The sequence below is a fragment of the Ammodytes marinus genome (genome assembly GCF_949987685.1).
Source record: "Ammodytes marinus genome assembly, chromosome: 1".
In the NCBI taxonomy this organism is placed as follows: Eukaryota; Metazoa; Chordata; class Actinopteri; order Uranoscopiformes; family Ammodytidae; genus Ammodytes; species Ammodytes marinus.
This window is the reverse complement of record NC_137230.1, coordinates 6,539,877-6,566,138: the sequence shown is the minus strand read 5'-3', so window position 1 is coordinate 6,566,138 and position 26,262 is coordinate 6,539,877. Positions and strand designations below refer to the sequence as shown.

General features: G+C 39.9%; 1 protein-coding gene across 1 annotated transcript in view; it reads left to right on the top strand.

The window, feature by feature from the left end:
• Positions 1 to 26,262, top strand: part of LOC307255394 (neural-cadherin-like) — a gene marked incomplete at both ends in the record, with an annotated part of 245,454 nt that overhangs the window by 52,534 nt on the left and 166,658 nt on the right. Inside the window, one exon of the mRNA XM_080034077.1 lies at positions 23,912 to 24,109. Coding sequence (XP_079890203.1) covers positions 23,912 to 24,109 — 198 coding nt within the window. The remainder of the gene's footprint in view (positions 1 to 23,911; positions 24,110 to 26,262) is intronic.

The following is a 26,262-nucleotide window of genomic DNA, read 5'->3' as shown; positions in this document are numbered from 1 at the left end:
ACATTTTGCAAATGTTGTACAACAAGATTAACATTATAGGGCATAAAAGGATTATATTTCATACAAACAGTAATCCAGCATGATGTTAACCGATGAAAATATACCATTATACAGCTATGAAAGCCAGTATGTACAGCTAAATACATCTACTTCTAAGTGTTGGTTAATTCAACATAAAGTATGCATAATCCATATCCATAATTGTAGAAATTAACTGACTTCCAAGAATTGAAGACTTTGACATATCAATATCCCCTAATAACGTTCTAGCCATGCATGTGTAATTATGTATTGTCCTTCCAGCGTATTGATATTTGCATCAATATGTTAATGACAGCTACAAAACCATCATCATAAAAAAAGAACAATGTAATTTTGTGGTGTTTCATCCTTCATGAAATAGCAGTGTGTACAGGACACAGAATGAAAAGCAGAGTGTCACAAAATGTCCACATACTTAAGGGGGTAATGTGGGAATAGTTGTGACTTCACACAGTTTAGGTTAGATCAGATAAAAGGTCCTGTCTGCTTGATCTGACTTCACTTTTTTTGCACTTAGAGGATGACAGTATTCAAGGTTGCATTGCTAAAGATGCCTGATTCAAAAGGATCCCGAACTGACTCGGATTGACTTGTTCACAAAGCATTTTCTGAAAAACAAAAGAAAGATATATGGTATGCTAACACATTTAAACAATATTTAAGGCATAATGACAGTGAATCAAGAAACAGCTTTAAATGGCAGCAAACCAGCCTGGCAAGACCAGCCTGATCTTATGAGCTTCACTATCTCTCTTCCGCAGATCAGTCTGGACCCTCTCCATTCTCAGTGGGGTGGAGCCCGGCCCTGTCTGTCTGTGGAAGTCAGCCCTGATTGGTTAATGGAATCTTCAATCTAGCCTCCAGTCAGACCGGGCCCTCCCAACTTTCTGTCCTTTCTGCCCCTTATTGTTTCTTGATTCTTTCTGATTAGGCTTGTGATATATGGCTGGTCTCACAAGGCTAGATTGTGGACTAAATTAACTAATCAAATACTGCCTTCCACTATAAGGGAGAAATGTTAGGTCTGAACGCTGGACCTGATTTGCAACGCCATCAGAAACCAGATATCTGTTTGTGTAGATAGAGTGAATCTGTTCCATATCAGTTATGTGTGGCTGGCTGGTGCAGTGTTTCAAGCCTATATGATGGGGGAATCAGTATATACTTGTTTTGGTGCAGCTTTAATGTAAGTATATATAACCAGGCCTCTATTGTCAGTGTCCAGAGCTGCACTGTTGTCACAATTCAATTTGAAATATATTAAAGTGCCTCCGGTGTATCGCTGTGCTAAACAGAAAGGCTCCACATCCTCCTGGGTATATTGGATGGTAGACTGTGCGTAAGTGAGTGTGTATGTGCATGTGCATCCCTATGTCCTCAGAGGGCGTGTAAACCATCTTCAGTCTCAGTGGAATTGTAATTCTGTCAGTGGCTCAGTCTCCCATGAGGCTTTGCTATACATAATATGTGTATGTTTTTTTCTTCTTTTTGTGTATGAGAGTGGTAGATAAACAGAAAGCAAGAGTGGGAGAGGTGCAATGGTTTTCTGTAGAGAATGCATTGGCCACTGTGCAGCATGATCCTAATTGACAGCAATGGCCATCTCCTAGGGGACTCAGATTGACTTATTGTGTATGTGTAAGTGTTTACTATGTGCTGATTTGTATGTGTTTGCACTTGGCACTGCCTCTACCATTTAAATGTATGATGGTGCATAATGTTAATCACACACACCCGCACACACACACACACACACACACTCGCACACGCACACGCACACACACACACACACACACACACACACACATACCTCTACGCTTGTAAGGACCCAAAGGATCTCCAAACCCTTTCCTACCAGCGCTGGCAAACCAGCAGTAGTTTTGCTTTAACAGATGGTTTACCATAACTATTACCCTCACCCTAAGTCTGTCTATCAACAGCTGGAAATTGCCATTTTGTGTGGAACCCTTTATTTATCTGCATCTTAAATTATCATATTAACTTTAAAAATTATGGATAACCAGGGTTATTTGAAAAATATTTGACAGCAGACGACCTGCCAAGGTTGATAATGAACTGAATACAAATTCAATTTAGGTTAATTTACTGAATTAATTTGTCAATTCTGAAGGTGTCAAATGATTAGTAGAACAGTAATCCCATTCAATCCAATAAATCATATTTTTTTTATGATAGCAATTGCAAGCTTGTCACAGCCTGCTTCCTGTCTGGAAAGTGGGACACAACCAAACTTGATCGGCACACATAAGCATACATAATGTCATAGCAATATACAGTGAGAAGTCACAACCAAGCTCAGGATAGCACATATCGATCCCAATAACCCGGCCTATTGATATAAAGGCATACTGAGAAAGTGGACAGAATGCCTTCGCTCTGGTGGGACCTATGTAGTTCATCTAAACCTTATCCTTACCTCAACCCTGAAACCAAGTCTTAACCCTCAAACAGCCATGTGATGACCAAACACTGTCTTCAAAATTCAAAAATATCCTCTCTTTTTATCTGATATTTACAAAGATACAAGTTATAATGCACTTATACAAGAACTCAACCTCTTATCTGTGTCACTAGATTGCAAAGCTGCAGGATTAGCTATCCAGAGCCGAGAGCGAGCTGAAGACATAAAATAAAAAGCAACAGATGGAGAGAAAGTGTTGAGGTTAGAGAGAGAGAGAGAGAGAGAGAGAGAGAGAGAGAGAGAGAGAGAGAGAGAGAGAGAGAGAGAGAGAGAGAGAGAGAGAGAGAGAGAGAGAGAGAGAGAGAGAGAGAGAGAGAGAGAGAGAGAGAGAGGGGGATGAGTGAGAGTAGATTACAAACCACGGGAGGTGAATGATGTCTTTGAAGCAGTGCTATCTCTCATCATTAATTTGGTGGAGGTGAAATCAATGCTTCGTATAGTTGTCACCTGTATAGCACTCAGTCTGCTTCTAGACTTGATCTCAAGAGTGCGAGGTACTTGTACTTGTCCAAGGACAGAACGAAAGAAAGGGTGTCACAGTGGCTCAGGAGGGAGCTTCTCCAGAGGTCCTATAGCTCTGAATCTTGGCCATGGGGCTTGTTTCATAAATGCATCAGTCTAAGAATATCACACATAACTCGACCCACACAAAGTATAATGAAATGAATTAACTCTGAACGCATGGACCTTTTCCAGAACCGAACAAGGAGAACAACTGAGGGTCAACATCAAAATGTTTTTAAACCACAACTACCGCCTAGTGGTTATATGCCTCCGCGAAGCATACAATTGCTGAACGGTGAAAGTCCAGTGGTGGTAGGCATTGCTTTAAAGAGGGTAAGCTCTAAAGAAGCTACAATATGGTACAAGGTTAATATACGGGTTACTACCTGACACTATCTAAGGTCACAGTTATTTTGACCTTCAACAGCTAATCATTTCACAATTCTTCTTTGACAGACTGACGTACATTTGAAAACATAACGCCTGGGGCGAGAGCGGAGGCATAACAATCTTCAAAAGATTGTGTCTCAAAGCTAGCCCTTTATTATTTATCTGTCTTCAGTTTTACACCTGTCAATGTATGTTACCATCCTCCTCTTTACTCTCAGCTTCCTCCTCTCGGTCATGTTAGGGTGTCATTGCCCTGACAGCACTGATGTGCAACATAGCCGTCACACTGATTAATGCAAAGCTCTTTGATAGAGAGAAGTTCGGAAGTTTGGAAGTTGAATAAGTTTGCCAGTGTCATCCTATATTTCATTGTATCCTTATGTGTCAGGGTGGCCTTGGATCTGGTAAACAAGATACATGTATGTGTGTTGTATAGCTTAAATGCTTTTTTTCAATTCATCTGTTTCCATATGTGCTGTCTGTAGTCAGTTGTCCGTCATCGTTGGCAGGGAATGTCTGGTTACTGATGGAGTCCTGATATAAGAATGTTCAGTCCCTGACGGAGTGAAAACACTTGCATGATTTGTAGATGTTCCTCCTTTTGCAAAAGCTAATAGGAACTGCCACTGACTGAATTGAGGCTAGTTCTTAATTTGAGCTTCAAAGGATAAATGGCTGTGCTTAGTGTCGGCCTCAAAACAGCCATATCAGTCAAAATGCACTTGTTTTTTTTTCATAGCTACTCTCAAAAAGTAATGTGTGCCGTATAAACGTCAGCCAGGTAGAAGCTTTGATGACTGAACATTATAGGCTGCATTTATGTGATGTATTGTACTTAATGTGCAGATAAAAAGCATCCATTTTAGTACCTGTGTCAGTGGTTCCCCTACCATTATACAGGCCTGGCGGGGCCGCCAGGCCAACGAGACCCCCCGCCAGGCCAACAGCAGCCTGACTTAAATCATTTTTTTTTTTTTTTTTTTTTTTTTAATCAATCTTTCATTGATTCCGTAATAATCATTTGCGCGCGTCTGCGCGGCACTGTCGGTCTACCCCTCGTGTGCGCCTGTCTTTACAACCTCTCGTTTGATCATCCCATCAGCTGATCTGTGTGTCTGCGTGTGTGTGTGTGTCTGCGCGCGGCTCGATGCGCGTGTGCATTCGGTGCGCACATGTTAAACACGGAAGCCAATGAGCAGAAGCATGACTAGCAAGCAAACGCTGAACTAGTGGCGAAAATAAAACCAGCGCCTGCTCTGTGGAAATATTAAGGACTCAGTAACAGGGACGTTGAACAGGAAAAAGTGCTGAGCAAAACTTAGAAAGTTGAAATCGCTACGTCGCCGTGGCAACACAACCAATCTGTATCAACAGCAGAGACAGCGCTGAAAAAACGGCATGCACACGTTTCAGTAAGTTTACAGAAGTGCCACACTGCTACTGCCTTTGCCATTCTCAGAAGAGCATTCATTTATTTTCAAGGGACATATTAATGTATTTATTGTTTTAACTGTTAAGTTATCTTGAAAACAGCAGGCCATAGTGGGGCTACAAGCTTTATTTTTTTGTATTTTCAATGCTACTTTATTTTTATGTTTCAAATTGAGAAATAGGCTAGATGAAATATAATGGTCGGAATAGGAAATTTGCCTTATGTAGCACACATGTTAATAGGCTAATCATGATGTGTAGCCTATGTTAATTATTTATTTTCAACAAGGCTATTTGCCTAAAAAATAAATAAAAAAAAATGTCAGTAGGCTAGCTTCAAGGTTAGGTGATTCAGATTATTCCAGAAATGAGTCCTAGACAGGACCTGTCTATATTAGATCTTAGTGTTTATTGTTTTTTATTGAAATCCACGTGTTTTTCTTCAATAGTTTACATGGCTTGTGTCTCCAAATTATTACAGGAAATAGTTATAGGCAGGACATATGACAGTTGTTTACAGAGCACATAATTAATCAGATTTCACCGCTCAAAGTGCACCAGATTGATGCATTTAACTTTAAAAGGATAAAGTTTTCTTCTGCAGGGGGATACCCCCAGACCCCACTAGAAGGTCCATTCTCACCCAGCAGGATCTAAAAATCCTGTGAGAAACACCACATGTACAAACGTACTGAATGTGAAAGCATAACCCTATGCCCTCATTCTTAACGGGCTTTTAAAAGAGGCTCATCCCAAATGGGGTTCGTTTTGGTCAATTTCTTCTAGAAATTTGATACCCACGCGGCGCGCATACTCTTTATCAGCTCTTACCACCGGGCCTAAAAAAAATTCTAGGGGAAACACTGTGTGTCATTCATGTTGTCTACTTTATGTATGTTCTTAATATACAGCATACAGCCAGTTAAACTAGCTCAGTTATTTGAAAAAAGAAATCAACTTCTTCAGCACCATGGACAGCGACATTTAGAGTCTCTTCACAGCCAGGCTCATGCAGATGCTGCCAAAGGAGCTTTCCACTGATTCATTCATTGCAATCCTGGAACAGAGGCAGAATCCTGATGTTTGGAAGTTGGTTATAGGCTGGGGCCTAGCATAGGTGTCTACAGAGAATGCATGACATTTTTTTTTATATAAATTAATTATTGCCACTAAATGATATATTTTTTCTCTTTTTAACTTCAAATCTCATGTTGGAAAAAACCCTCACTACGTGCTGGACTTATCATTATTCAGACTTGACTGCATATCCAACACAGTATGTTGAGTCACCGAAAAAAGATTGAACACAAATGAATAATTTCTTCTATATTTTTGTGGCACACTACATATCATTTATAGCCGTTTACATTGTTTTCAATTTGACAGGTCAGTTATCTTGTAGTATTACCCTGTATTATATGTATCAACACAACACATTCATCATGTCATTTTTACATTCCAAACAAATTAAAATCATCTTGTTGACTTATTTATCAGCCACTAAATGAGCCCTGGGCCCACAGCAGATACATCCTCCTATTTTGTGTACGTGGCGCACAACGACAAACATCAACTAAGACAACTGCTTCAATAACTCATGAATTATGCATTAATTGTATCTGATAGTTTTATCATCGTCAGCACAGGTAGCACTGGTAAAAGTAGTTTTAGGTGTAGGGGATTTTTTTGTTACCACTAAATCTCATGGCTAGGCTGAACCAGCTAACAGGCCACAATATAAACTGAATGCTTTGAACCCCAATGAACTTAACTCCCTTTGTATGGTCACTCGCACTCACCATGTGCTTGTGCCTTCACACTCTGATCCCTCTGTTATGTTGCCAACTGAGCACTAAGCTATTCAAGGTAAAATATGTCATGATTAAGGGTTATCATTCATTGTCCATCCTGTCCTCAACAATACAGTCCCCCGCAGCACACCCCTACTTGGATGTTTTGTCCGTACTCTCTCTCCTTAGCATTAGTCATTCAGCTGGAGTTAAGACCCAGCTACTTTCTTGAAACGTTCCATTATTTATTGTGTCAAAAACAAGTGCCCATGGACCATAACATTACATTGCGAACAAAAAACTCCCTGGCTCGATAAAAAAAACATGTCACATGAGAGGTTCCCTTCCTAAAACACAACTCAATTTTCTGATAATCACCAGCCCAGAAGAACTCATTAGATGCATGATAGGTACATGATTCAGACTGATCAAACATAGTATAAATTACATGTTCAGTGTAACTTAAAAAGGTTATTTACATATTTGAGTAAAATGTGTAGATGAAGTTTAATAATATATAATATTTTATATTACTGGTATATAATATATTTATGCAGGGAAGTATTGTCCATTATGTTCAGCAGCTTGTGGCACATCCTTCTTAGCTGCGTAAGTACACTTTGCTTTGTGACTCAGCGATCCAGCTGTACCAGTGGTTATGGTTTGCACTGGTGTAAAACTCTAAACCTTGATGTCCTTACATACTCTTTAATGTACTAACTCATGAACACACCCTAACAAACAAGCATTCACTGGCCTGCACCACAACAAGATCCACACACACACACACACACACACACACACACACACACACACACACACTCCTCGCCCACAGCGGATTGTCAGCTTGACGACTTGCCATTTCACATCACTCCACACAGAGACACACACACGACATCGCTCCAAACCATACAGATGGAGAGGCAGATAGACCTACTGCCGTGCATGTAGATGTGGTTTGTATGTTTTTTAAAGTGTCATGATTTGAGTGATGCCATTGCTGATACTATGACACAGCAGATCTATAGTCTGGCCAGACACTGTTGGAATGCAGACATAGATCCTTGGAGCCTCGGTGAGGATGCTAGAGGCAAGAGTTGTATCACAGCATGTATTGTGATTAAAGGGTGTCCTCGACTAAAGATGTACATAGTATAATCTGATTGGCTGTTTACAGAGCTGCAGCTGTGTAGAGAAAAACACAACTTTTTTCAGTGTGCACGCACTACGGACAGCTGATGAATGGTGAGTAGATATTGGCTGATTTTGACCATGTTTTCTGGAGTACAATGACTGAGTATGCAATTTTCAACAACAGTAAAATAGGCTGATACTTATACCACAATAGGCAATTTATCATGATTTATTGGGAGAAACATAGCAATTCAATGTAATGTCAGACATTCAGCACGCTCATATAGCCAGAATAGAATGACTGTGAGATTGGGAGTCAAAGCGGGCTTGTCAAATAATTGACTATATGGGAATTTTGTTTAATGTCTGTTTATTTTCTTTGTATACTGTATGAGTAATGTTAACGAGCCCCCTCCAAAAAATATTTTGGTAGCTTATTTGGGTTTCCCATTGTAAGCATTTTACATTCCCAAAAAAGTCTACCATAAAATGTTTCTTAATGATGGGATGAAATTTAAAAAGATGACACTATATTCTGGTGGGGGTCTTAACCAGGTAAGCACCAGTCACATTGTTAATTGACACAGCATTCTTCCTGGGTGGCTTAAGGCTGCTATATAAGCCTCCCCTTTCCTGAAAGTGAGCCTATAGGGTTAAGTGGGTTAAATTCTAAAATAGTCTTAACTCTGCAAGGTGGTTAATCTTGGATCACAGCAGGGAGAGCTAAGCTGAAATGGACTTTAGACTCACTTATCCACTTTCCCATGTGCCAGGTTGACACAATAGCCCGGCACTTTAATCTCCAGCAGCACTGGACTGAAGATGTGTTGAGAATGCAGCGCAGTGAGATGAATCTCTGTGTTACATTCAGTTACATCAAACCCTGAGCATTTAGTTCACATGGGCTCATCTCACATCTAATTAGTATAAACAAGGATTGACCTTCTTCAGCAACTGAACTGAGAACTCAATGATACAATATATTGATTTTTGAGCCTCAGCCGTGCATATTACTTACTGTCTGAAATGCATATTACACTGATTAGAAAAAATAACCTGGATCTTAATGCAAAAACTCATTAATCCCTTCTGGCCTTCATTTATTTTCAGTTGTATCTTTCTCCCATGTAGAATTAAGACCAATTAACATTTTTATGGAAACTCATGTCTTTAATATGTGTTCTAACGCACACTGCAATGGACCATTAAACTAAGGCATGTTTTATTATGAGAAAACTGCTGATTGGCTTCTTCATAACCGTGTGGGTCTGGTTTGATCACATTTGATTGACACAAGGCAAGCCATATTTGCCATAGCATATGTTTCTGATTGGTGAACGTATGTGACGTCACTATTTTCCCAACTAAAACATTAGTTGGTTAGTTAGTTAGTTAAACCTCAACTTGTTTGTGTTCATTTAGTGTTGTACGTTCTATTAAAGCTGTGTGAAGTGTTGGACGGTTTGTGGTGACCCTGCTAACCTTGTATAACTTTGATTCCTGGTTGATGTCTCCCTCCTCAGACAGATATGGTCAACATAGGGCTCCCAAGCTTCAGTGTGGGAGGTGATTAGGATGACCTACAAACACTGCATGTTGCTCCTGGAACAAACACACACACGCACACACCTCCTCTCACACTCACACTCTCATGTACACGCACACATTCGCAGCCAACACATATTCAAAAACATCAGCGTCAATGTTGGCTAATGAGAGCAGGGCTTTGTAAAACTTCAATAACTTAAAATGATGGGTCTAATTAGTGACATGGATACGCTGTAAAAAGACCATGGTGCTTAGGGAGGATAACTTTCTCACATACCGTCTCACTGAAGAGGAGAAAAAAATTAGTGATAAGTGAAAACAAATAATCAGCTGGGTCAACTTGTGATACAGTAACTGCATAACTCATCAGTTTGAAGCACAGGAAGTCTACAACACTATTCAGTCAGAGAATTGCTCCAAATGACGAATGTTGAGAATACTTGCTGAATGTTGCTCTAGGCAAGATATGATTTGAAAAAAAACTATGTACACTATGTTCTGGGATGTTCTTGTATTGAATAATACCTATTAACACTTGTGTTTTTGGCACAGTGTATTCACATTCCTGATGATCTTGCTGACTTCACGTGTGCATGGGCCATTCAGTCTGAACTGTCCTTGAATTCACCTTTGCGTCCGATCAAAGTAGCTGCATTGACCGAAAATGTAATGAAATAAAGGTAGAAAGAGCACAAAATGAGTTCTATAAAATAAAACTTGCCATCTACATAGGCCATTTATTCTATTTTAAACAGCTCACACACTTCTAAGTCTGCTGCTAAGATGTGGGTTTGCTCCATGAAAAAAAAACACTTTTATTGGTGAAATAGAAAAGGGTTGAAAGCAAAGAGAGAGCGAGGGAGAGAACAGAGAGGTAGAGCTTTCCAAGTCAATTTCTCATTCCTGGGATTGACTTCAAAGCAACACGGCTAATCCTCTCACGCCTGCTCGTTAATAATCGGGTTAATAATCCGTTTAGCTGCTTTCACGCCGTGCTGTTTGTTGGCTTTATGGTGCTGTGGAAAGAAAGTCAAGGTAGGAGTCACGGTGTTTCACTTGACGCTGCCCCCACATCCACCTCAGCCTTGTTTAAGGACAACTGCTACTAAAGGAGCACTTCACTCCAGCCAATGCACCCAGGCAGATACTTATCTTACGAAAATAATGTGGCGCTCTACTCACTGCGCCACACGCGTCCAGTGAGATGTACTTCATGTTTTTCTTCTGTTGTTAGTGAGTGTGTGTGTGTGTGTGTGTGTGTGTGTGTGTGTGTGTGTGTGAACTGAATGTTCCACTGTCCGACCCTAATAAATTACTACTTTAATGGAAACATAGGGAAGGCCTAGGGAAAGTTGGCGTAGTGGCAATTCTACCATGGGGCGGCAGTGGCGAAGTGGGTAGGGAGCTCGCCTCTGGTGTGCAGGGTCGGAGGTTCGATCCCCCGTCTCCCCGCCACATGTCGAAGTGTCCCTGGGCAAGACACTGAACCCCAAATTGCTCCCGATAGTTAGCTTAGTTAGCTTAGCACCGTAGTGCTAAAGCCTACCCTGCGTGGTAGCTGCTGCTGTCGGTGTATGAATGTGTGTGTGACTGGGTGAATGTGTACAAAAAAAAAAAAACAATGTGTAAAGCGCTCTGAGTCTGTGAATAACGGAGATATAGCGCTATACAAGTCCATTTACCATACCATACCATTTACATATACAGTATATGCACACATACACACACACACACACACACACACACACACGCAACAACTCAAATATAATTTGATCTCTTATCTTCCTCTTACTTCCTTTTCTCTCATAGTTTTCCTCCTCTGTTCTTTATTTCCTTTGCTCCCTCTGTTTTTCTTTTCTCTCACAGCTGGGTCTGAGCCAGCCTCAGGGTTGTGGACTGTAGTCCATATATTCATAGAGCACGCTGGCTTGCCACTGCCATTTCCCAGTGAACCTGAACACGCAGGTTGCCAGATCTATCATGGTTTTATGTCTCATTATCTCAGAGACTCTTGGCCACCTCTACCAGCCTTCTGCAACTGCTGGAACACAGAGCAGATGAGAGATGAAACAATTAACTCCCATTTACCATAATCAGCAGATGGAGCTTGACAGAAGAACCAGTAACAAAGAGAGAATATGAAGACTATGTCTAGCTCATCTTCCCTTTTACTGTTCTGTTGCTAGTTTGACCAAAAAAGTAATAAGAAATCACACGACACATTTGTCCACCATGGTCTTCACCACCATAGTGCATTCACAGAGACAGCTGTGTGGGTCTCCATCGTGTTTGAGCTCTGTTTAATGAAGTGGTTGACTTAGTGACAAGAGGGTGAAGCAGATTTGTGCGGAGTGATGGGGAGCACTGGACATGTTCGGTATTTAATTAAGGTTCTATTAAAGGGCTAGGCTTAATTCAAAACCGCAGCTCTCGGAGATATAACATGTGTAGCTCAGGGGTTTGAAATCTCATTTCACTGACTGCGTGTGTTTGAGGGATGCAATAGATTAAGTTGATGACAGCGTTTGAGATTATTGCATGATTCATTATTCAATAGATGTTTATCTTTGACCATGTTGTGTAATAGCATAAGATACACTATAACATTGAAAACAAAATTCACCACGTACACTATAATTTTCAAAATAAAAGGAATATAATGTTTCAAGAGCTTAAATATGATCTCTTTATTGGGTAAGATCTAACATAGATTTTTCATTATTACTTCAGTTACTTTTTCCTGTGGTTGAACAGTGGAGATGCTGTATTTATTTGTAGAAATGTGTTTAGTTTTTTCGCAAATCAAGCAAGATAAATTTGGTGTTCATCAACTAGATACACAACAAAGCAGAACTTTGTTAATTAAGAAGGAACATTCTGATTTAGGGTAAGAACCAGAGCACAGCTTTGGTGAGGGCCTACAGTTAAAATGTTCCCTGTCAGTTGACATATTGCTGTTAGCAAAATTTAAGAGATATTCAGCTTAAACTGGTTGAGACCATTGGCTATTGCAGCAGTCAGCCTCCCTCCGAGCACTTGACACTGTCTGAACAGCTGCTGCTTTTAAAACTTGTTTTCAAAAAACTGTGCTTTGCTCTGAACGGTCACGCAGGGAGTGAGACAGGAGACAGAATGGTATAATCCCTACTGAATCCCAGCACACATTAATAGGACTCTGTAAAGATAAAGATCATAGAGATTACCTCAGCTGAACTGTAAATTGAACTCACACGCATACACACATAGTGACCTGAAGAAGACTGTTCTTAGTTAAGTAAGGCTTCAGTAATTAGTAGATTGTTAAATAGGGGACACATTGTTTTCCATTGTGCCGTGACATTGGCGTCACCTAGGGTATCAGGACTAATACCTTCTTAACGGAGCATCAAGTAGAGGATGTAAACAATAACTGTGATCACGGTTGGGAAGACAGTCTTAGATCCAGATGGTAAGTGCAGTACATCTCAGGAAGGGATGGACTAAGTATTGGCTTTGAAAGGCTAATACTGCATCTCTGCCAGTAACTGTAAGTCTTATTTATTTCATTCAGACTCTTGTCTGCCTTTTGAAATCTCTTGAAATATTAAATTGCAGATGAGGAAGAACAAAATGTGAAAAGATGTGTGGGCAGTGAATGCAAAACTAAACAAAATAAAGACAAATGTACTTTGGTACCAAAGACTGTCATAGTAGCTTCATTTGATTTATCAGAGAGGTTTCACCCATTGTCTGCTGAGTGTGGAAACAACACTGATGGAAGAAATATAACAGTAAACATGGAGGCCATGAAAACAAAACAATAAGTTGAAAGATAAAATATAATATGTTATATAATAAAATATGTTATTTAGAGAGTTAGGTTTTACTTAATTGTCTTTTGTATTACATGTCTTGAATGTCTTGTTTCCATATGAGTGTACGTGTGTGTGAGTGCACTTGCACACCAGTGTAACAGTGGACTTTGACATCGTAACACATTTGTCAAAAGGGTACCACCTAGCTAACAGTGGACATTTTTCAGTTCCTCTCTTGGTCATTCTTTAAATAATGTTAAAATATGTTTTACAATCTCTCTGTGAATTTTCTCAACTTTTGCCAACAAGGTTTGGGAGTGTTAAATCCATTCTCGGCACTGCCACTGCTGGCCTTGGGCTGGGAGTTTTACGGCTGATCAAATGTTCTTTAGAGCTTAGGGGAACTACAGTCAGGTTTTACTTAATTGTCTTTTATATTACATGTCTTGTGTGCTGCTCATTTATAAGTTATGATAAGTGCAGCAGAAACCTAATTTGATTATTTGCTGCTGATGTTAATGTAACAACTAATTGATATATCGATGTATATTGAGACTGTCCACCCCTACCCAGTATACCAAAAATGTTTTAATTAGCTGTTGCACTTCTGTGTGTGTACTTCTGTGTGTGTACTTCTGTGTGTGTGTGTGTGTGTGTGTGTGTGTGTGTGTGTGTGTGTGTGTGTGTGTGTGTGTGTGTGTGTGTGTGTGTGTGTGTGTGTGTGTGTGTGTGTGTGTGTGTGTGTGTGTGTGTGTTTGTGTGTGTGTGTGTGTCTTTGAGCACAAAATTGGCAGTGGGTGTGAACAGTTTCAATTATGAGTAGCTGTGCCGGAAGAATAAGCAGCAAAACTACTGGCTAACCATTTGTATGATTTGCAATTAGAACTAAAGCTTGACATCTCTCGCTCTCTCTTTCTCTCGCTCTCTCCTATCCCTCAGTTTAATTGGCATTTATATGAAAGAATAGGAAAATAAAGTCCCTAAGACGCCGGCAGCTTCCCATTTTAAAAGATTATGGATGGAACAGTTACCAGTCAGGGCCAAATAGCGCTTTGTAATCCTCACAGAAGACATTTAATTAACTGGCATTATTCACCTCTCTCTCTATCCCTCTCTTGTTCTCCTTGCCCTTTTCTCCCTCATTCTATTTCTTTATTCCCTTTACTTTCCTTTGTCTTTTCTTTTCTTCTTTTTTGTGAGTGCATATAGAGCACATGTGTCAAACTCAAGGCCCGCGGGCGACACGTTTTGATGTGGCCCGCGAATCAATTCGGCCGATTTGAATCAATTCTGAAAAAAATAAAATAAAAAATAAAAATAATTCTTCTTCATGGAGCCTGTGCCATATCCGCACGTTGCATACGCTCCCAACTGTTAGGAAACTTACGTGGCTTACAACTAATGTCTGGTGAAAGTTCTACAGCTCAGGATTTTAAGCCATGAATTGATGAACTTGCATCTAAGAAGAGCTGTCAGTTTTCTGAGGGCTGTAAATAGGCCAATATATGTGGCCAAATAGCATGCTAATATTGATGATTGATTGTGTCAAGTGTCTAAGGCAGTGGTGTCAAACATCCGGCCCGCGACTTGTAGAGCACACATTTCTGAGCATTTAAAAAAAAAAAGTAAGTTAAATTAAAATTAAATTAAATTAAATTGGGAAAAACGTATTCCAAAACAACAAATAACCTCTGTATTTAAAAATAAATCAAAACAGTAGAAGTTGCACTTTTATTTAATTGTATGTTGTTCTGTCTGCATGTTTGCACACAATGTGTCTCTGTACATATAGTAAACAAAATTGGACAACTGTAAGGTGCCTGTTGTATTTGTGTATTCAAATAAACAGTTGTTTATTTCATTAGTGCGTATTGGCATCTTTGAGCAAAATACCCCCAAATTTTTTGCTGCGGCGCTCCGCGTCGCACCTCCTATTCTCATGGCCAGCAGCAACCTTTACTAAAGGCCAGGACACACCAGCCCGATAATCGCCGTCGTCAAAAAAAAAGACGAATCTGTTTGGTGTGTGCCGTGACGTCGGCCGACATAGAGGTCGTCGGGCTTGTTTTGAGCCTGTCGGCCGCCGATTGAACATGTTCAATCGGCGGCCGACCGTCTTTCATTTGGAGCAATTTGATTGGTGGAGGGCTAGCGAATCAGTGAAGCCCGGAAGTGAGGCGGGTAGCACAAACAGCTAACAACAGCTAGCCATCGTTTTAATGTGTTTGTTCGTTTCGTTTTGAGAGTACTCACATGCATCAACCCTTGTTGACTGCTCGACACCATGCTCGACACTCTCTGCTAAAAATTGTGCTCTTATGGTCCATAAATATAAATACGTATTTCTATCTATGTTTATGCTCTAGAGAGATGTCCAATCATTTCCGGCTTTCGTATTTTTTCGGGCCACAATACAGATTAGCGCCGCCTGCTGTTGTGGAGACATACGTCCCGCGAGTGTACGGAAAATAAACAGTCGTCTCGGTGTGTTCTTTGGCCGCGACGGGAAGATTGGAGCTTCCTGAAACGGCCGACTCCATTTTTTGCGTAGTCGGAACATGTCGGACTGGTGTGTCCTGGCCTTAAGACATTTCCTGGGGGCTACAGAGATCCCTTGTGATCCGTGATAATGTAGGTTACATATGTAGGCTGAGTTATAAAACATATAACTGAAAAACAAAGCTAAAGATTTGGATTTGACATATGTACGTTATTTTGCCATTATTTTACTGGTCCGGCCCACTTGAGATCAGAGAGGCTGTATGTGGCCCTCGAACTAAAATGAGTTTGACACCCCTGATATAGAGGATACACACACACACTGTACGTGCACAATGACACTCAGTGCAACTGTTGTCAGATATAATGAAAAACTCTTTACTTCCGAGCCTAAAATATTGTAATAGTTTGTGCTACATGGCAACGCCACAAAGAAGGGATGCAGTGAAGTTAGGAGCTCCACAATATGCCTTCACTCTTGTCAGCACAATGTAGGCTAGGGCAGATGTAGAGAGTGGGAAGGAGAGATTTAGAAAATGAGGTAGCAGAGCGCTAGAAAGGTGCTAATAAGGGTCAACGGAGCAGAGCACAAGAGGTGTCTGGGTTTGATTCATCACCTGTTAACCAAGTATCACTTACATCCATACTTGAAAAAGCCAATCCGGCCAGCACTGTTCCTTTGTTCTTTAATTAAGGAATCTTATGACTCACAACTGTGTTCTTGTCTGACAGAGACAGTGTTAGAAATAAAAATATACGTGTTCTTTAGCCTTATTTATGAAGGAAAAAATAACCATGGAGATAGGTGTAAAATTCGGGATCTCTGCCTCAGTATTTATTTAAGTAAATTGACAAGGCAGGTTGACAGGACAAAAAGAAAGAAGAAGTGAGTTCTCTCTCTACATCGAGGCATTATATTATCTCTAACATCATGAAAATGTCTACTGATTGGTTGGATCTCGTTGTCAGACAGTTTACGAAGTCCGTCCTCTTCTTCTTCCTGGCCGTCCTCTCGTTAAACTTTACCGAATAGGGAGGGTTAATTTAGCAGGCCTTGTGAAAGTGTCTAAAGCTTGCTTGGCCAAAAGGCCCTTTGTTCTAACAGATACTGTTGGCTTCAGGAATGTATTATCTTATGGGAAAATCAGCTTTAGTTTTATTGCTGTTCTACCTCCTCGTCTCCAAAGCACCAAGACTGTAACGGGAACATTTGTTAAAGTCAAATGTGAAGAATATATCAATTGTTTAAATGATTATATATGGGTAAATGCAAATTAATGAGGGGGCTATAACATCATTAAATTTAGAAATATATTGTTCTGACAACAGAAGGAGTAATAGGACATGTATGTGTCCATCTAGCAAGTGGACCTCTATCTACGTCCCGTTTACTCTGACAGTTTGCTGAGATTTACATGATGTACTGTGCATCCTTAATATGATGATGCATTTAAGATGTGTACTTTTTAAGGAATAGGTGTAATATTTGAAATATCTGGCCTTCTGCAAAACAATTCCTACGGAGACTGAGAACGGCCGTATGCTCCTACTTTATTATTGATAGTTACCCTGTGTTCATCATTTAAATATCTTCTGATCATGGGATAACAAATCTTTTTACCAATCATTACTTACAATAGTTTGGCTGTTAACATTACGATCATAAAATGGTTATCAGGAGAAAAGGAGCAGTATCTGGAGATAACACGATAATCCCCTCTTTACCACAAACGGTCGTCTGCTCTTATGTTTATTATCCTGAGATCTCTAGAAAAACCAAGCTTGTTTTCTCATGATACAGATTGAATTAACTTGTGATCTTGAGATAAGGGCAACTAATATTATAAGGAATGAGTGGAAATGAGCTTTGCTATTTACGGGATAAGAAACTCAACGGGTTAATCGGCTGGGCCGGTACATTGGCTATTGCTGGCTTGTCACCAATATCATTATTACGATAAGATAAGATATTCCTCGTCCCACAGAGCTGAAACAATCTATAGAAAATAAGTAACATTCAGTAAAATAGGTAAACTAGTGTACAAAAGTCAGTTGACCAACTGATATGTTATATTTAATATGACTTATTAAGTATACAAAACACTGAACAACATTGAACAGTGATATTGTACATGAAATGGAAAGTGATTTTGAAAATGAAGTGATATTGCACTTGAAGTCTAAATTCTATATATTGATACGCAAGTTAATGCAAATATCATATTATATTTAAGCTGTTGCTGATGTGGTATTGGCCAATATATTGTTATTAGTAATTGTTTAACAATCGGCATCATATTCAAATGATACCGATTGATACTCATACCATGCTGAAACTAAAGTTGACAAGACAAACGTGTTAAAGCCTAATATGAGTAATAACATTTCCATGTGTGCTTTTTAATACAACATGTCTTGTCAAAATGTTGTGAAAATGTCTGTGGTCATTTATTTCCAGATCTCAACAGTTGAATTTGCAGCAACCATTACATAAGGATTCAGGAATTCATAATGCATGCGCTCTGAGAACAAAACATAGTGCTTGGAGAAAATGCACATGCTTGGACTTGCAACCCACTGGAGCAAATGAGGTTGGTTGGCATGGGGAAAAAAGCCTTCTTTAGCACTACTAGTTATTGCAGGTTCCACATTTTCTAGTGATTTCAACATGGCATTAGATCCAGTGAGATTTATTGGTGTGAGGGATGGCAACTGCACCAGGCCCTATCTCCCTATGGTTCTTCATTAGCCACTAATCCACTGATGATCATTATTAGTGAGGAAGGTGTCTGTGTGTGTGTGTGTGTGTGTGTGTGTGTGTGTGTGTGTGTGTGTGTGTGTGTGTGTGTGTGTGTGTGTGTGTGTTTGTGCTTGCGCCTGCATGTGTTTGTGTATGTCTAAGATACATTTGGCATAGCGCTGTGTATTTTAGCCCTGTGATTTATTATCTAGGTAATGCCGTCCCTACTTCCCCAAAGCTGCATTGTCCTTCTGCCAATTAATTCTTAATCTGTTATGACCACAGGGAGGGAGGGAAACTGAGAGAGAGAGAGAGAGAGAGAGAGAGAGAGAGAGAGAGAGAGAGAGAGAGAGAGAGAGAGAGAGATCACAACAAATACGTTTATTGAACCCCAGAGTAGAGTGCATTGCTATATTTCCTTGTGTGTTGGTTAATTTTGCTGTTCTGTCTAGTTTTGATGTCCGCTTTTTTTGCAATGTTCTCTCGCTCCCTCTCCTCCCGATTTATGCAATTGTTTGCTCATTGTTTTCTCTATTTTTTCTCTCCTCAATCATCCCATCTTCCACTTTTCGTTGTTCTGCCGTTTCTATAACAACCGCAGGGTTTTCACAGTCTTTGTGTTTCACTCTTTATCCTGTTCTTGACATTGAATTAACTTCTGACAACCAATCACTCAACTCAAATTTACTTCTGCTTGTTCTTGCTTTGCTCTCTGTTACTTGAATGCACCCTCAGTGTGTAAATATACACGGAAGACATTATCTCATTCCATTACCTGTATTTGTTGTTACAGCCTGAGAATTTAATACGAAGATTCATCATCTCGACTTGCTGTTAAGCGATCCGTAAATAGGTTTAAAATAGTTTTAGTATAGCTACTATTTAGTTATATAACCAATCCAAATAAGAATCAGCTATTTCTTGTCAACCGGTATGAAAACTGACTAAACTAAGCACAATCCTCTGGCTTCAACTTTGAAATTACTCCACTGTCCATCACTGCTGCACCAAACACTGCTGTAAAGCATCGTATTCTGGCCTTGGAGTGTGTGTGTGTGTGTGTGTGTGTGTGTGTGTGTGTGGGGGTGTACGGATGAGTTCTTTGTGGGACCTCAGTGTTTTTGCCATTATCAAGATTGGTGTTTACTATGGGTGCCGATAGTGCATCACTGATTATAATTACTAGCTGAGATGCAGAGATGGCTTCCCCCTCAGATTCTTTTTGAAACCACATGGCACATACAGAAGATAAGTAGAGGAAGAGTATGGTTCAATAGAAGTTGAACAGAACTTGAAGAAGAGCAGTTTAGAAGAAAAGTATTATTTGACTTTAGCAATGTTAACGCATTTTATTTATCTTATGGTCTAGGTTTTTTGCGGAAGGAAATTGATAAAAATAATAAAATTAAAGGGTGCTACGATGAACTTTTAAATATTTTTGAAACAGTTTCATTTTTCATGTGCTGTTCATAAATGACATGTAACATCAAACAATACTATTTGTGCAAATAATGCACAATATACAGATCTGAATTTGTATAGCGCTTGTTCAACCTCCTTAGGGCGGAGAAACCCGTCAACCTCCTTAGGGCGGAGAAACCCGTCTTACCGTATATCGGTGTGTCTGGCTCGGTCTGGATCCCGTCAATCGTCGCCGAGGAGAAGGGGGTAAGGACTGCTAAAACACCGGCTGGAGATGAATTCACGGCCCCAGTCTTTCCTCAGAGTCGCTGGACCCCGGCTGTCGACAGACTTCGGTGCGTCCTCTCCTTCCTCTCCCCGGTCGGCGATGTGTTGGGGTCGGCTCGAAGGACCAATTGTTGGGGTATAAAACCTTGTGTGTAAGACAAGCCCCAGGCGTCAGTTCATACAGACCAAAGAGATACAGACACAAAGATACACGGAGACAAAGAGCTCAGTTTCTTGCAGCAAGGAGAGTGGTAGGCAACAGTACGTCGTCAACTTGGAACCAACTCCGCCGCTCTCCTCTCCTTGCTCGCCTTTTATTCACATATCAAAAGGTGTAGACAAGCATTGTGTGTGTGCGTGTCTGCTAATGATTAGTGATTCTGGGAACTTGCTTGTTTGACCCAGCTGGTTTCATGTCAGCGTGTCTTAACTGCCTGTGGTCAAAAACAGGTCCCAACAGGCCAGGTCAGCCACGCCATCGAAATCTACAGAGTAGAGTTCAAAACAACATTGTGGGTTATTTGAGTTCACTTCGGAGTACAGGTATTTACACAATGAAAAAATCACTCGAACAGTTATATAGTTTTCCTCATGCCTTTGTCATTACCGTACTTTCCGTACTATATGCCGCACTGGACAATAAGCCGCAGGTGTTATAATGTTTAATTACCATATGTAAGAGTTTGTGCACAGAGGGGATTGTCGGGAAAGAGATGGCTGCTTGAGGAAGCTCCCACATTTCAACAAACAAGTTGCATATTTGCATAACGTACGTAAGTGTTACCATTTTGTGCGATAGTAGCTATTAGGGATGGGCACGAGTGTTTTCGCTACTCGTGTGATCGCTTGCATTCCTCGAGGATCAATCGATTCCTCGTTAAACTTTTTTCTATTTTTAGGACGCAACGCATCTGTCTACAGAACAACGGTTGACCGCAATAAAGCGCTCAATGCTTATGTCAAACAGTCACAGTTGCCATATGATATTAAGGATTTATTTTCCACAAGTTTAAAACACATTTTCCTAACTGAAAGTAATTAAACAATTTAAACCGATCGAGTAGGTCTGCGGTGGAGAGAGAAAAAAGAGAGAGAAAAAAAGCATGGGCTGTAGTTGGCTAACATTCAAAATAGACATTTAAAATAAGTATATCCAACCGCGTAATGCTCACTCCTGTCCGTGACTAATTACCGCGACTAATTCCTCGTTAACGGAACGTTACACCGTCGGCTTTTGAATCTCAATCCTATATTCCATAATAAAGACTTCTTAAATGTCGTTTGCTCGAAGCACCGCATTCAGCTCCGCGGTGCTGTGGAGACCACACACTGGCTGCGCTGCACGGAGGTGGCAGTTATTTGCGGTTTCTGTTTGACACAACGCTTAGTTTATTTAACTTGGATCAAAATATTTAATTTTGTTAAACTTTATATCCGTTTTGTGCCGTTTTGTACACGTATATAACATTTTAAAATAGGGGCGGCCCGCCGGCCGGCCTAAAGGCTACAAACACTAAAAAAAACAAAAAACTATTTTCCTCATCCACCAATCGAGATCATTTGAAACGAGGAGTACTCGAGTACTCGATTACTAACGCCCATCCCCAGTAGCTACAGAATATATACTGTGCTGTGTAATAACAGGGTCGAAAAACGGGGAAAAAGTCGCGGCTTGTAGGCCGAAAAGTACGGTAGTAGGCTCAGCCAGGAACAACAGCTGGCGTAGTGAAAGCACTACTGCTTTTGTCTAAAGGGGGTGTAAGACTTAACACAAACTGGAAATTCCCCTGAGAACCTTTAAATAAATAAACTGTATATACTAATTGGTTTTATTTGCAAAAGGTCTGTTTTTCTTAACTTCACTTGAATTCTCTATTGGAATTGTGTAAATGGCTTTTTCACCATGCCTTAACCTGCTGGGGAATTTAGTGATATCTTGAAATTGCTTGTTTTGTCAGATCAACAGTATAACATTAATGTGTACTTTGTAACAAATAAAGTCTGAATCTAATCTTTACATTGATTTAGCTCAAACTGCTACTTAAGTGCTGTGCCTTCCTGACAGACATATATATTACATACACAACACCAAGGTTTAGACCTGTGTGAACAGCTTTCTTCCTCTTCTTGTTGGCACTGGTGTGTTATGCATAAAATGGCCAGTGTTTCCCACAGGATTTTGTGAGACTGTGGATGGACCTCTCCCCGCATGAGATTTACTTTTCCAATGCAACATGGGACAACACAGCCCTTTTCATTTTATTATGAGAACTGTAAATACATTTAGGGTTAATTATGAACCAATTAATTATTAGAGAGCAGAAATTAGACTTTGGCAGGCCAACACAGTCAAGGCAATTACAGTGAAACACTGATGGCTTTTTCTTGACTACTAGTAGGTAGGGGAGAGTGGCCTAAGTTGTGCCGGTGGGGAAGTTGTGCCACCCCTTGTTTCTAGAAAACCGTGGAAGAAATTGGAAATGTGACCACATATTTAAGAAGAGCCATTTGACTCATCCTGTAAAGAAGGGAGACATAACGAATAAAATATAAGCACATTTAAGCTCAAAAAACTGTGTTTTGCCTTTTAAAGTAAAATGTCCATGATCAAGGTTTTTTGATTATTGTGTCTGAACAATTATAGACAAGTTTGAAAACATTTGACACATGTTTTAGTGCTTTAGTATGCTACACTTTGAGTCTATACAGTTAGCACGATGTCAGCCCTAAACTGCTGCATCATGCTTATTATCCACATTTCTGGGGTTGGGGTGATTTGTGCCAAAGGGCCTAGGTTAGTTATAAGTAAGTAAGTAAGTAAAATGTATTTATAAAAGCACATTTATGACAGTTTGCACTGTCCAAAGTGCTGTACATAGTGCATTCAGTAGGTAAACAATGAAGTAAACTAACAATAACCAAAATAAAAGACATAAAGCCCATACATCCACATATAAACAAAGATAGTAGTGCAGAGGTAAGATAGTTAATGGGGAGGAAAAGCCAGGGTGTACATTTCGGTTTTGAGCCTTGATTTAAAGGCAGAGATGGAGGGGGAATCACATTTGTCAGGTGGAAGTTGGTTCCACAAGCACAGAGCAACTTGTGCAAAGTACATTTTAAAAGTGGTGCCAGTGGCATGGCTGTATACGCTGGTCACCAAAAATAAAGTGATCGTCGTACAGTAGCCCAGAAGAGACTGACATCTCCATTCCACTTAACGACACCACTGACAAGAGTTCAGATGGCCAGAAAGATGATGATGGTGACTTTGTCATTATGAGCTTTGCAGGCAAAACCACCTAGATCTGCGAGGCCTTGTTTAAGAAAAATGATCTTCAATCTTTGTAAAATATTTACTTTATTTACTTTAAATAAACCTTAAATAAGTAATTGCCTTATGTATTTGTCTTGCATTACAGTTTATGAGATATATATATCAATGGTATACCATTATATATTGTATACAATTTACCCCATGGTATTCTCTCTTGTGGCACAACTTACACCACACCGGGGGCAAATTGTGCCACAAGACAACTTTTTTTTGTTCTTAAACTGTTTATTCCAGATCCAAAGTTTTTATTGCCAGGGATGCACAACATCCTGAAATATATGGACATATTTGAGTTGGAGACTTTACTGTCAAGACCTCACTTTAAAATCACTTTGAGTAAAAAGTGGCACAACCTAGGCCACTCTCCCCTATATGGAAATGGCATCCTTAGCAAGTTTACAAAAAAAACATATTTTCTTTGTGTTAACTTAAAATGATTGTTTAACAACCATATCAAACATGGTACATATGTATTCAACACATTATCCCTCTCTAAACTGCTGTCTTCTCCCTTTTTGTATCTCTCCTCAGGTCCAGAGTGGTATTTGGTGAGAGTGGAGTTGACTGTGACGGATGTAAATGACAATGTCCCTGAATGGAGCATGGTTCCTGCTCCGTACCTTGCTGTGGTTTCCCCTGATTCCCCCGCTGGTTCTCTGGTCTACAAGCTGTACGCTGAGGACGGAGACGAAGGCAACAACGGTGAAGTGGAGTACTTCCTGTCTGATGGTAGGTTAATTGTCCTTTTTCTCCTGTATGTCCTGTGGTTCAACATCATATTTCAAAAGAGGATAATTTACTCCTAACTTTACGTTGATGTTGGGGTATGTTGCTAAGTTCCAGGAACCCAGTGTTGAGCACACTGGGTAAGTGGCTTGGCCTATCCAGACTCTTGAATAAGTCCTAATAAAACCTCACAGCTGTGGCCTTTCTCCTTTGCTTCAATGACACCATGTGTATCAACCTGAAAGGCACCACCACTGAGGTTTGAATCATTGAAGCCTTAACATTTCAGCCTCCTTTAGAGTTTACTAGTCACCATACGGAACCCCTTGAACATAGACCTCTACCGCAGGTGTTCCCTTTGTAGAAAATGTGTCTGAATGACATCAACAGTGTCTGGGTCAATAGTGTTTCATCATTGGTGTGTATGATACAGAGGTGTTCCTAACTGACTCAATGCTTGCAATACTGTACATGGCAGGCCACACAGACAGATGCATCAGTCAAAAAGTAATTTGAATCAAACAATTAAACATTTAAATTGATGGGTGGAGTGTGTAAGAAACGGAGACGGAGAAGTGTGTGGATGAGTGAAGGTATGAAGTAAAGCATGTTGGCTGCTGCAGTAGACCAAACCAAAGGAAGAAGACCTTGGGTGAGGGAAACTCCTGGTAGGGTAGTCCATTATGTTGCCTAGGAAACCCAGTCCAGATGGTTACCAGATAATGACCCTCCAAGCTCAACCTTCCAACTCCCAGTATCTACAAAACAGGCATATAAACGGTCATATACAGTAGTTGGACTAATTCACAAGTCCCTACTGTTTCTAAATGTTCTCCATAAGGCACAATCAAGTCTGTTTCTATTGCTCGTTGGGCCTCTGCCGAGCCAGTTAAGTGTTTCATGCACACGTGGCTATTTTCGAGTGTAAGGTAATTTGTTTTTCAACTAGGAAAACTAATTGCTTTTGTTGTTGTCGGCCATGTAATGAATTTGTATTCCCATTTTCTAAATCTGTTAAACCTCTGTGTATAAAGAGAAGGTCTCAACCCAAAGAAAGAAGTCACATTATAAATGACATGAACACAATCAACTTTGATTATTTGTTTCTAGACTATAAACTTTTCACTTGTGAGAATTGATGATGATTTAATTGTTTTGTAAATGCAGGATTGTGTGATATAACTTGGCATCCCATAGAGGTTTATGCAGAGTCGAAAAAAAATGATTAACATTAGTTTGGATTATACCCTGTTATCTTACATACATCTTATACATTGTGTCTCTGATATTTGCATTTCAAATCTCAACAACATAGCAAACTGACTGTCCACTTGCATTTATCACTTTATTGGCGCATGTTCAGCATGCATTTTAAATATTTCTTGACAGCCCTCGAAGACAGCATTATTTACACAGCTTATTGCCTTGCAGTCTTATGCACTGGTTGGCTCTGAGCTGTAACATTAGAAGGCTGTCATGTGTCCAGGGGTTGTAATGTGTCTCTTTATTTTTTCATTTTATGCTGAAAGCCTTCTCTATATGAGACCACGAAATATGCGTGGAAGAAAAGGTCGATGCAGAAATTCTAGCATTGTGGCATACTGCATTACATTAGTTTATCTGTTTATTCTTGTAGTGACCGAATATCCTACCATTATTATTTGTATTATGATAATTATTAAGCAAATGTATGTGATTGAATTCCATCTACAGCTGCAGTATCTACAATTAGCCTGTCTTTCTGGATGTTTTTCTTTTAAATGACTAATTCAGTTGTAATTTGCATCACCAGTGTGTTGGGTTATCAATTATACAAAAGCCTGTTTTGAACCTGCCTTTGAGTACCTTTTATTCCTTTTATGTTCTACCATTACCCGTGTGTTGTTTTTACTTAGTATCTAGTCTTTGATCTTTTGATCCCTCACAAATTGTCCAACGAATCCCATTATTGAACAAAGCAGATCCATGCTGAATATGGCCTTCCTGTTGAATGTGTTGCAGATTCGGAAATGCGAAATTAACACACACCATACGATCTGGACTTGGAAACAAGTTATATTAAAGGTTTAATGCTCATTTTCAGGTTCAAAATTGCAATTTGTGTTTCTAATACAGACATTTCTCACATTGCCATTGCTGAATCTCTTCTTTTTGGC